The sequence below is a fragment of the Pieris brassicae genome, chromosome 7 (assembly GCF_905147105.1).
Source record: "Pieris brassicae chromosome 7, ilPieBrab1.1, whole genome shotgun sequence".
Classification (NCBI taxonomy): domain Eukaryota; kingdom Metazoa; phylum Arthropoda; class Insecta; order Lepidoptera; family Pieridae; genus Pieris; species Pieris brassicae.
Window position 1 is genome coordinate 858,738 of NC_059671.1, and position 13,547 is coordinate 872,284.

General features: G+C 34.0%; 1 protein-coding gene across 1 annotated transcript; it reads left to right on the forward strand.

Moving 5' to 3' along the window:
* Nucleotides 1–3,705: 3,705 nt before the first annotated feature.
* On the forward strand, nucleotides 3,706–12,809 carry LOC123712352 (arylsulfatase I). Its single transcript, XM_045665384.1, has 12 exons — nucleotides 3,706–3,926; nucleotides 5,412–5,571; nucleotides 7,206–7,365; nucleotides 7,733–7,827; nucleotides 8,185–8,252; nucleotides 8,532–8,685; nucleotides 8,868–9,025; nucleotides 9,189–9,337; nucleotides 9,742–9,881; nucleotides 11,427–11,577; nucleotides 11,862–11,978; nucleotides 12,121–12,809. The coding sequence occupies exons 1-12, from the start codon at nucleotides 3,843–3,845 to the stop codon at nucleotides 12,281–12,283; spliced, it is 1,599 nt and encodes a 532-aa protein (XP_045521340.1). The 5' UTR covers nucleotides 3,706–3,842; the 3' UTR covers nucleotides 12,284–12,809.
* Nucleotides 12,810–13,547: the final 738 nt, after the last annotated feature.

Below are 13,547 nucleotides of genomic sequence, written 5' to 3' on the forward strand. Positions count from 1 at the left end.
AAAAAATGGAACGGATAAAACTTTTGAATCGCAAAACTAAAAGCGTGGGAAGTTAGTCCTTTATGTCATAGACAATGCGAACATAATAGTCGGGTTGCCAGTCATAAAGACTCCACAGATAAAAAAAATTTATCGTTTTGACTTCAAAATGTACTTTTTGAAGTAATCTACGCTACATAAGCACGAATTATATACAATTTCATTAATGTATTATATAAACTGGCAGCTTATGTGTGCGGCATGTAGATTTCAGTAATGTGTCTGGCAACTTAACTAAATAAGTCTGTTTTCTCTATAGATTAAAACCATTTTATGTCCGAATAAATAATTTAAATAAAGTATTATGTATCAACGAAAGGTTTAAAGTATTTTATATTGTATGTACGTGTGTGATCGGTTAATGGACTGTAATTTACATAAATAAATTATTTATAAAATATTGTCTTTTAATTTTCACCTGTTAATTGCACTGATTAACACATGGATAAAAAATCTTAATGAACATATTTTGCATATAGGCCCGCACCGCACTCGCGAGCCCTCTAGCATTGAGCTGTTTGTTCCCTTTTCTTTAAAAAAACTGTCACTACCATAATAAATGTAATCTTAGAGTAGTCGTAAATATGCATTTGCTAAATTATATTTGTATGTAAATAAAAAATCGTTTTAATTAACTTAAAAACAACATCAATTGAATTGTGATCTGATGTTCACTAAAAATCTAAACCTAAAATCAAATTTTCGTCGCAGTTACTCAACAAAATCCTACGAAATCTAGTTCTTAACTAAATAAATTTAAAAATATTGTTGACTTAACGCCTTCTCAAATATTAGGTCCTTACATATGAAATTGGCGTATTTCGTACTGGCCACTTTAATCACGATGTTCTCTTTGGTAAGGAATTCCAAATTCAAATTTGTACAGCTTTTTACTCATGTATTTGTGCTTCGATGACCGTCATTCATTTGTTTTTTTCTGTTTTTTTTTTGTTTGCGTCACTCATTTTACAAAATGGAAATTGGTATTGCATTATTTACGAGTACGAGTTCGGCCGTGGCACTAGTACTGCGGAAACGACTCGAAGGGTGAATGATGTGTATGGCGGTCATGTTGCAAAAGAAAACACAGTTCGTTTTTGGTTCCAACGTTTTCGTTCTGGCAATTTCGACCTACAGAACAAGCCCCGTGGACGGCCTGAGACCCAAGTTGATAATGAAGTATTGAAGGTTATTGTGAAAGCGGATCTATCGCAAACCACGTCACGTCGGAATTAGCTGCAGCCTGCGGTGTTAGTGATAAAACTGTTTTAATTCACTTGAAGCAAATTGGGATTAAAAGATTAAAAAGCTTGAAAGGTGGGTACCTCACGAATAGACTGAACAAAACCGGCAAACGCGCGTCGACTGCTGCGTTACATTACTGAACCGGCACAATAATGAAGGTATTTTAAACCGAATCATTACCTGTGATGAAAAATGGATTCTTTACGATAATCGGAAGCGCTCAGCGCAATGGTTGGATCCTGGTCAGCCAGCCAAATCCTGCCCCAAGTGAAAATTAACCCCAAAAAAGTTACTTGTAAGCGTTTGGTGGACTAGTGCCGGTATTGTTCATTGCAGTTTTCTCAAATCTGGCCAGACTATTACGGCTGAGGTCTATTGTCAGCAATTGCAAACCATGATGGAAAAGCTAGCGGCTAAACAACCTAGGCTGGTCAATCGCTCCACGCCACTGCTACTTCACGACAACGCTAGACCACACACTGCACGACAGACGGCTACCAAATTAGAAGAGCTTTAATTGGAATGTTGCGCCAACAGATTACCATTTTTTTCGAAATTTGGACAACTTCTTGCAAGGGAAAAAATTTAATTCTGATGGGGCAGTCCAAATCGCCTTCACAGATTTTATTGATTCCCGTCCGACTGGTTTTTTTAGTAAAGGGGTCAATGAACTACATATGAGATGGCAAAAGTGCATAGAAAACAATGGTTCATACTGTGATTAATTAAATATATTACATTTAAAAATATTCGACTTTTTGTTCCTCCCATACAAAACGCCAATTTCATATGTAAGGACCTAATATTACGGCAAAACACCATCGCGGGAACATTGCCGTCACCCGCATCGGGCGATTGAAGATTCTTCATACAAATCTGTCTACTATCATTGTAGAATTACCATCCTTTTTTGAATTATATTAATTTATTAAGTATCTGGGAATTTCATTTACACCATCTATCCGCTAAAGATACAACAATATTGTTATTTTTTTAATTTACAATATACATTTATACACAAATCTTTCAAACTTCTTTACATTGTTTTTTTGTTTAATTGTGGAACACGTCTGTTCAGCGTAATGCCGAGCCAGGCCCAATTACTACTACAGCACGCACACATTACACACTTAAAAAGTACCTTATTCCTTTTTTTTCTTTCCTATAATATATTTTTGTTATTTTTCTTTTTGATTAATATTATTTTGTGTTTCTTTAGTAATAAATGTTATGTTATGTGTTAGTTGATTTGTAAATGACAACATTTTGATTATCGACTATGAAAACTTTCAAATATACTGCAAAGAAGACAGACATATCATATATTATAATTATGACTATTTTTTTAGTTTACGCATCCAACATTTATGTTACGCTTTAAGCGGGAAGTTGAAGTTGATAAAACATCAGCCAAAAGTACCCGCAGTTACAGTTTATAAGAAGAATTAGTTGAACTCAAAAGAGAGCCATTCAAATCATTTTCGGAGACAATCTATTATGTAGTTTAAAACTATGACAATTCTGAGATATCGACGTCCGTCGTTCCACAACTGAGCGTTTTCTAAGGCAGTTTTTGCCGCGCACCACCACTATGTGGAACCAGCTGCCCACTGAAGTGTTTCCGAACCAATTCGACTTAGGGTCCTTCAACAAAAGAGCGTACCAATTTTTGAAAGGCCAATGGAATTGTTCATGGGCGGCGGTATCACTGAACTTCAGATGAGCCTCCTGCCCGATTGCCTCCTGGTAACTGGTAGAAATTAACCTAAAACACAATTTTATTATGTTGCGTATTTTTCGACTGTATACTTTAACACGAATGCAAACCTTTTAACCTTTTTTATTTTGGCATCATAGTTTTTTTTTATCAAAAGGAAAGCTTTATCGAGCCTGACCGCGTCGTGTTTCTGATAACTGAGGTCAATTATTTACTAACCATTGCTATCAAGCAGTTATTACCATAGGTATACTGTAATGAATAATACAAAAACACTAAATGTAACTATAAAACTAGAAAACAAATGCTTTCAAGGGTATTGTTTTGAAATGTAAAAACTAAAAAAATTAACCCAAAAACTGGTTTGCAGAACTGATAATTTTCACGGTTTTACAGATGCAAATTTTTAATCCTTTGTCAAAATTAATAACTTGAGCATACATCACGTACATACCCTCACTCTCACACCATCATATAATACAGCCCAACTAGGTATCACTCTTTACCGAAATTATTTAAACGTATTTAATATTTTTTTGGATTTTTAAATTCGTAAATGTTTGAACATTCATCAACATCAACAACAAAACAATTATACTTTAGTATAATAATATATACCTTTAATATAATTGTTTTTTTGTTATATATAATTTAAGTCAGCGGTAAGATTACGAAAGAAATAATAATATTTAGGTACCGCTTACGCGTAGAACTGTTGATCCCCAATCCAAAAACTAATATTAATAAAACACTGTTTCATTTTTGTTTTTTTACGTATTACTGGCTGCGTAATTTTTCGTGATCTCTCTTACCTCATAAACGTGTTGGACTTCGCGTCGGGATGTTGTATTTTTTGTGGTTCCTGCTGTGTTTTTGTGGATGCCGATGTGCTCCAAATATCGTCCTTATCATTGCTGATGACTTGGTAAGTAATTAAAAATTTAATTTATTTTATTATCAATTTCATTAACATACTTGTATATTATAATTAGTGTCTTTTTAACACAAAATAAATTAAAATTAAAACTTAGTTTTAATTTATGTATACCTATTTGTATTTTTTTTTAATTTTGATTCACTTAAATCTAATCGTTGATGGTTATTATGCGTAGGCGGATGGTACAGTTCAAATATTTAGGTCAACCTAACGGATTACTTTGTGCTAAACTTTAATATTCAAAAGAATGCAACTTTAAAAATGTCTAACACACATTGTCGAACATCATAGGACACGTAAAATTAGTCTTCGCTAACGTCTCGAGAGTGAAGTATTTCGTAGAATGACCAAAATTTTTAATATATAAAACATACATATACAAATATAAAGCGTTTTATGATTTGTTTGTGACGCTATGACGCTAAATCTAAAGAAAAATCCTATACATTTGTCACAGTTTCATTAAACTAAAATAAGGGAAATCAATCCACATTCATATATAATATTATTATGCCATCTGGACATTAATATTTTTAAAGTTTATCAGTGATCATAACGATAAAATATACAGTACATATTTACAATAATAAAAATAGTTAAACATTAATTAAAAAAAATTAAAACAAATTTAAAAGGTTCAGTCCCTGTGGCAGCGTATCTTTGACGTTGGCGGCATTTCCTCATATTACAATCATATTACAATACTTATTCGTTGAGCTAGGAAGCACCAGCTCTGACGTCACCGGTAATATATACCTGGCGCAAACGTAAATCTTTAATTAGCGCCTGTGCACTTGAGAGAGTGCCTGGTCCAAGAGTCTCGACTCCAAAAGGAACAAAATCAAAGTTGGTGGTAAGACTCTTATACGCAGCGGTGACTTCTTTTTTGGTTGTCCGAGGGAGGTGACACGGGGCAATCGTGTCCACACCAGTCGAATCCCACAGCAAAGCCCATTTATATTCTATAATATCTTGAAATTATGTATAGCTGTGTAGGTAGGTCGTTGTATTATAATATTGAAAGGAAAGAGCCTTCAAGAAAAGAGCGTACCAATACTTGAAAGGCCGGCAACGCACTCGCGAGCCCTCTGGAAGTGTCCATAGGCGGCGGTATCATTTAACATCAGCTGAGCCTCCTGCGCGTTCGCCCCCTGTACTGTAAAAAAAATCGGTTTAGTAATTGAGTTTATTCGTAATAAAAAGCAAACAGTAAATTTATAATATTTTACATTACCTATATTTTTCAGAATAGGTCACATTACACAAATATAAGTCTTCATCACAAAAGCATTGAAATAAGTAGCTAAAGGACTAACTTAAAAAAATGATAAACCTACAATTTATGTCTTATTTAGTTCCGTTTGTATATAATGTAGTTAAAATTTGAAATGTTTGTTGCATTATTAATATAAATAGCTAGCTTACATCTAATCGTAAAATTCTCTTATTAAATTGGCTATTTAAATATTACAGGGCTGGAACGATGTAGGCTTTCACGGATCAAATCAAATTCCGACTCCCAACATCGACGCATTATTTAGTTCCGGTCTGTCACTCCATAATTATTATGTTGCACCAATATGCACGCCATCCCGAGCGGCGCTTATGACTGGAAAATATCCTATTCATACCGGTATGTATACCTTAACAGTTGTTTTGGAACCACAGAATAAAAAGACAATAAATTAATTGTAGTTCCTAATGGTATAGATGTTGCAAATGTTACCATGCTTTTTATCTTAGCAGATTGTTAATGCCTACAGATTTGTAATGCATTAAGGCATAACGTATTTGAAAATAATATTATACTTAAAATAGTTTTTCCTCCTTCTTCTAAAATTTTATCTGTTTGTTTTAATTCAGTTCAATGTTTATATTAATTATTTTTTCTATAACTATTACAAATTTATCATTCAATTATTTAATTTGCAAATGTGTAGCCGAGATCTTTATTACAAGTTTGATTCCACTTCTTACATTCTGCCATCTCAAGAGCGAGTTTCCAAATGACCCAAACGAAATTTTCAAATCGGTCGATTTATCATATCAAAAATAAAGTTCATCTTTTGTAATAAACACAAATGATTCGTTTAAAAATGCTTTACATAAATGAATTGACCGCGCTCAAATACTTTTTGTCATTGCGTTAAGTGGGTAAAAACACTGTTTGTGACCTTTGTCGAGACCACAATCTTGACCCAAAATTGCTATTATTTTATCACAATATTGTTTATTTTATTTACTAACGTTAACAAATATTAAAAACATTATTTTACCTGCAATTTCAGAAGTAATTAACGATTATTATTAACACTACTTCAATCACGAATTGACATTTATTAAGCTCCGTCATATATTGAATTGATAAATACTGTTATTGAGACATTTAATGGGACAGCGGATAAATCATATTTATTAATTAAAGAACCACTAACGGTAAACCGAGTGGAAAATACAATAGCACAGTATGTGTGACATGTATGGCTTGTATTTTTGGGTACTTTTACTTATGAAAACCACAATAATGTGTAATTTAGAATACAACCTTACGCGGGACTTTAAGCTGAATCTTTGCCTAAAATTATGATCCGTGTAACACAGCAAAAACATAGACAGACAGAAAGAAACTTTAATAAATTTATGAATAAACCTATCATTTGTTTGAGAAATGATAATCGGTTATCTGTGTAAGAATTTAATAATACATGGTCATTAACCTTCGCTGTACTTTAACAGTTATTTTTAAACACATTATAGCAGTATTGTTTTGATACACGTAGCTTTGTGCATAACTTTTTATTTTACATATCCGTAAAATTGAGTGTAATTTATTCTATTGTTAATATGTGTTTTGTACGATATATTGATACAGTGAAGAGTATAATATTTTCGCTATTTACGCGGGAATAAAAGCAATATCAAAAGTATACTGAAAACCTCTATGTATCCTGGAATTGTTAACTTCGCTATAGAAAGGAAATGAATTTCCGATTTATGTTTGACCAAGGTTGAAATGCCTTTATTAATCTAAATCTAAAGGGCGAATGGGTAGTTTGTGTCTTGGGAATCTCTTGATCTGCGGGGTCGCTTGCATAGGCGACGCACTTGCGAGCTTTCTGGCAATGTAACTGTCTCACTTAAGATCAGATGAACCGTTACCTTCGTTATATAACAAAAAGCCAAGGACTGGTACGTAAATAGATTTCGCTATGTGTAAATTATACTCGCTAAAGGGTACCAGATTCTATATGAACTTTATGGTACCAGGTATGCAGCATGGAGTGTTGTATGGTATCGAACCTCGTGGTCTACCCCTCAATGAGAAGCTCTTGCCCCAATACTTGAAGGAATTGGGATACAGAAACCATTTGGTTGGCAAATGGCATCTCGGGAGTTACAAGAAGGCTTATTTACCGCTGAGTAGAGGGTAAGCTATCGTTTCTATGAGAGGAAATTCAGTAATCCTGGTTATAAGGCGGTTTCCTATAACGATTTTTCCGTCCCACGTATAACGCGGTATATCCCCTATATGACGCGGAGATTTATCAAGTTATAATTCTGTAGTGAGACATTTATAATAATTTAATTGTGTTGTTATAAACTTAAACTAACCTTTTTTCAGTTCTTAATGTCTTCTACAGAATTCTAGTATATCACTTTGCTCTGTAGTCTATGTTAATTAGGTATTAAGCAGAATTGTAATGGTGAAAGAACTTTTCAAATGAACAAAAGTAGTTTTGGACCCCGCACTCGACTCAGATACAAATAGGTTTCTTGTAAGGATATTATTTCAGATTCGATACACATTTAGGATTCTGGACAGGAAAGATAGATATGTATGACCATACGACTCAGGAAGCTGGCCAATGGGGCTTCGATTTCCGACGAGGTAATTTAAAATTTATTAGATCACGACTGTGCACAAATAGATTTTAACTCATGTAGTATAAAAAATCGGGGAATTACCAAGACCCAAAAAGTCGGTGCCTAAGCGCAGAAGGCCTAACGCCTATTATAAAAAACAAATGATCACGCAACAGATACAAAGATCTGAGGCCTTTCGTACGTCACGCACCTAGCGTGACGCTGCCGTTTAAGTATCCACGGTGTATCAATCAATTTTTTTTCTTGCATTTAACACTGGCACTATAAGTCTCTGGACCATAGTAATGAAGCAATAACAGGCGACAGGGCTTTATCTCAGTGACATTTATTTATCTTATTCTTCAATCTTTATTTTGCGCAGGTTACTCGGTGGCTCACGATTTGTTCGGTAAATATGTAACCGATGTGTATACAGACGAGGCTGTCAGGGTTAGTATATTGTTTTAGTGTGACCTTGTCTATAGACAAAAGAATAATTATAATGTACATGTATTTTAACATATTTTTATCAAATCATATCAAAGAGTCCTTTACAAGAATATATTATTTAAAGGAAGCGTTTTTATTGTACCTGTTAATAAAAATAATTAAATCAATATTTCATATTTCACTGCGTTTGACCTAATTCCATTGAAGAATGCTATCACACTACTTTTCAGTGAAACCGCACAAGCACAGATCAATAATTTTTTTTACATAAATATACAGATAATATCTGAGCACAACAAGAGTGAGCCTCTATTCCTTATGGTTGGTCATTCGGCAGTTCATACAGGCAACCCGTATGAACCTATCCGAGCACCTGAAGACCTGATCTCCAACTTTACATGGATAACTAATCCTCAGAGGAAAAAGTTTGCAGGTGAATAATATGTTTTGTCTTAGAACTAGCTTAACTAAGATATAGCTTACATAATATATATAGTTATAATATATAGCTTAATTCATCGTACGCTGTTGTGTACGCTAGTACGCTTATCGTTTCAGTTGAATTAATAATAAAAAAATGATCTTCCAATAATATTGTATTTACTTATTTTTAAGCGATGCTGACAAAAATGGACGAATCAGTTGGTAAAGTGGTCCAGTCCTTACACACTCACGGCCTGTTGCAGAACAGCATAATCCTATTCAGCACAGACAATGGGGGCGCCGCTGCTGGCTTCAACTTGAATGCTGCATCAAATTATCCTCTTAAGGGTGTTAGTATTTTCATTAAAAAAAATATCTATTTGAGTACTGAGCTGATCCAATACATCTACAACCTTTTAGGTCTCAGATTTCGGTATCTGTTCTGTGTTAAAGTTTTAATGATGTTACTATTTCCAAGCTGTTCTTCCTGCTTTATAATTTTAAATTTAACAGGTAAAAAACACTCTGTGGGAGGGCGGAGTCCGTGGGGCGGCGGCCCTCTGGAGCCCTTTGCTCGAGAAGGTACCCCGTGTCGCCTCACAGAAGATGTACATCGCAGACTGGATGCCCACACTGCTTAGTGCTGCGGGGGCCAATATGAGGTATACGATGCTTAATGAAAATTTACATTTCTTGCCAGTTCTCAAGTCAAGGGCTAAGAACAGACGAGGACAACTTACAACAGCAATAAACACTATATTCAGAAGTTACCTTAAACTAAAGTGTGTATTGTTTAAAAAATTAGCTAATAGTGGTAAGGAAAGTTATGTGATTCAAACACATTCAAAAAAAGCCAATCAAATTATTTACATAATGTTTTTATGTGAAACATGTCGACAATAACATTAATAGCTAGGAGAGGTTACCACATATTTCAGTGAAAACTATAAGATTCTTATAAATTGTCTTATATGAATCTAAAATCAAACACTATTAAAATATATGTGTATGTATACGCGATACTAGCCCAAGATGTTTTTTATATCATTTTGTTTTCCTCTTTCAGTTTATCTGGCATCGACGGTATAGACCAATGGAAGGCATTATCGTCCGATCTCAAATCCGAGCGAACCACAGTTCTACATAACATTGACGATGAATTTGGCAGCGCTTCTATCACAGTCGACCAGTGGAAATTACATAAAGGTACCTTTTTTAAATAATTACTTAGTAAACTAGCACAAAATATTAATTTACTTCAAAATTACTAACAGTGTGTTTTAATATAACATTTCTACAACTTCCAGGTGTTTGATGCTTCAAATGTTTCTTTAATCATTGCCGTCCATTTCTATGTTCTTTAGATTTAGAGTCGAGACTTCCGTATATGAATCTTATAAGTTAAGTTAGTCTCGACTTCTAACCTTTCGCTTTTCACAAGATTTTACCTACATCGTACGAGCAAGTGTTAATAACGTTTTTAAAAGCATAAATTATTTTTAAAAAAGTTCACACAAAATCACAAACAAATTGCTTAAAAATATACCTTACAGAACTGAACGTTTCTGTATTTATTAAAGACGATTTCAGATAATAGGAATTTATAAGTTTTATTTATGTAATAGGAGGCAAACGGGCAGGAGGCTAGCCTGATGTTAAGTGATACCGCTTCCCATGGACAGTCACAATTCCAGAAGGTTAGCCAGTGCGTTGCCAGCCTTTTAAGAATTGGTTCGGAAATACTTCAGTGGGCATCTGGTTCCACATAGTGGTGGTGCGCGGCAAAAACTGCCTTAGAAAACGCTCAGTTGTGGAACGACGGACGTCGAGTTGATGGTATTTTTATTCTGTCTTGACTTTCAATGATGAAACTCAGTGGCAAGTATAAGTCCAAACAAAGGCATCACGCCTCTGGGAAAATGACTGAATGAATGAATGATTCGAATCGTCTTCGTTGAACACGGTCAAGCAGAAGGAGCTGGTACTCCCGCCCAGAGGAGAAAACAGTATTCCATGTGGGGCCGAATTTATGCTTTATAGAGTTGCAAGCGATTGCAAGGAGTGAAGTACTATGACGCCTTGAGCACACTAAGGCTTCTTAAAGGCTAATTTAGCCTTCCCTTCCGAATGAAACGAAACTGAACGTCATTACATGTATCAACGCAGAGTGTTCCGATGCTAGCTAAGGCTTTAAGGAGAGTATCTTCAAAGGGAGAAGTAGCGATAAAGGGAGTCTTTTTAGCGGAAAATGTCCAAATACAATGAAATATATTTCTTATACTTAAAGGTTATACAATTGTACTCCTTCCTAGGTAGGTATTGTACTAAATTGATGTAACTGTAAAATGATGTTTGATTTGTCAATAAGTTCAATGCATTTATAATAGCCTATTGTATTATAATTATATTGTCACAAAGGCTCATGAGAATGCTTTTTACGAATTCGCATTCTGAATACAGACGTTTCTCACTTTCACTATTGTCGTTGTTTGTTTCTAGAAGACGTATTTTTTATTCTGGGTCCTTAAGAATCCTTATCGATCTTGTATGAATAGTAAAAAAACGTGAGATATTACATGTGGATTAACCTAATTTACATAAAAGATCTAAGTTTAAGAGTGCATCAAATCTCGGCTGTGGCTTTTCTTATTAGATCAGCGATTAACACTTGCTGGTAATGTAAAGTAAATAGCGGGAGGGACTCCGCACAGGATCGACTTGTGTCTGTCTTAAATGGATATATATCTTTAGGCACAAATTACAACGGTGCCTGGGACTACTGGTATGGGCCTACAGGCCGTGAAGGTGTCTACGATGTTAAGGAGGTATTAAACAGCCTCGCGGGGAAGGCTTTCACGCAATTAGGAATGATGCCAACCGAAAAAATTATTTTGGAACTAAGGTAATGTTGGCATTTACATATTTTTTGCTAAGTTAGCAACACTATTAACACTTTATTTAAGTGATTTTTTTTTAACTAAACAATATTCGTAATGATTTTTCTTTTGGTCGACTGTTATTCGGATAAATTATATTAAAACTAGTAATTTTCTACAACTTTTGTGGCTAAATTATTATTTATCTAGGACTCATATCTGTCTATCAATATTTATTTTTTAATTAAGTACGTAATCGGGAACAGAAGAACAATAGAGCAATCGTTTTTACTTTATTATATACTTCTAGAAATGCTTCAACGGTGACGTGTAAGAACCTAGATCCAATACTCTGTGATCCTTTGAAGGCGCCTTGTCTCTTCAATATAGAAGAAGATGCCTGTGAAGTGAGGAATCTTGCCAACGAGTAAGTTGCCACTGTCTACCCAGGTTTCGCATCAATCTTTCTTTTGCCAAAAAAATAGATTTTTTTCAGTAGTTCTTGAATTTAAATTACATTTTATTTATTTTTACCATATTTTTTTCTTATTTTTCACCATGAATTTCAGAGAACCGGAGATCTTGCAACAACTATTAGACGAGTTGGAAAAACTAAATCAAACCGCTGTCCCACCGAACAATCAACCATTGGACCAACGGGGCGATCCTAAGTACTGGGGTCGGACCTACACTCACTTCGGGGACTTTCAAAGTCCACATTTCGTTTGTTGATATTGTATAGGAATAACTTTTAAGAAATAGAATCCGATTTACATATGAATCCATTCCAATACAATTGAAAGATTTATTTGCTTTCAGTATTGTTATACTATATGTAATATGAACTTTGTAGTTTAATTTACTTTAACCCTTTTTTTGATATTTTCGTTTAGTATGTGGTGTCTATATACCTACATTTGTTCTGCCTTTTAATCATTTATAATGGAGTAGAGCATACGAAAAATATTGTCTTTCGAGCGAAACTGACTTTCAATATTTTTTGTTACAAATAGTCTTTAAGGAAACTTCTGTACCTAACCAAATACCAAATTCATTCGTTTCCGTTATTTTTGGCGTAAATAAAAACCGTTACTTCTAACTTGTTAATATAAAATATCAGTGGACAAGTACAATGTATTTTTAAATAGATTAATGTTGATCTAGTCTTAAAATAAGGTTAGTGATTATTTTTAACACTTAGAACCCCTTCTTAAGCCTTAAATAGCTCTTATCGCACTAGTGGTAACTTATTATTATTAGGAAGTTATATTTATACGCTAAGATTATTTAAGTGTTAATAGATTTAATATGTTTGATTTAATTTAAATAAAACAAATAAAAAGACAATGTTTTTATTATTACATCTAACCAATAGATCAATCAATAAACAATACATGAAATTATAACTTAAATTATGGAATATTATCTAAGAAATTAAATCCGTAAGCCATCTTAGAAAAGTTATAGTAGTGTTTTAAATGAATGATACAATGAAATGTATTCTATTCCTCTCAAGTCACACTATCGGCTTAGGGGCCTTCAAAAAACTAAACGTGTTGCGTTAAAATAAAATTGTATTCTAAAATAATGTAAAGCCTTTGCTTAAAAATCTTTTTTCTTAACCAAAAAGGCCAGTTCTTAGTTTTTTTTTAAATATAGAATCATGAGTCTATTAAAATTTTATGAATTACAAATACATTACTTCCGTCCTCTCTTTGCCTTCTCCTGGCTTGCTCGGGAAGGTATTTTCCGCTTAGCGACCTTTTTTATTGGCGGCATATGTATATCTGTATTAGAAATTGCGCCTTGATACTCTGCCATGGATTGATTCTGGTTATTTCCCGATGGCATTTCAACCAATTCGCAAATGTTAGAGGCGCTTTGTAAGTTAACTTGCTCTGACGGACTTAAAACTTGTGATAACGGGTCGTTCGGTACTGCCTTAGATTGTAAAATAATAGAATCGAATTTGCTTCTTTGAAAGTAATCGGAAATC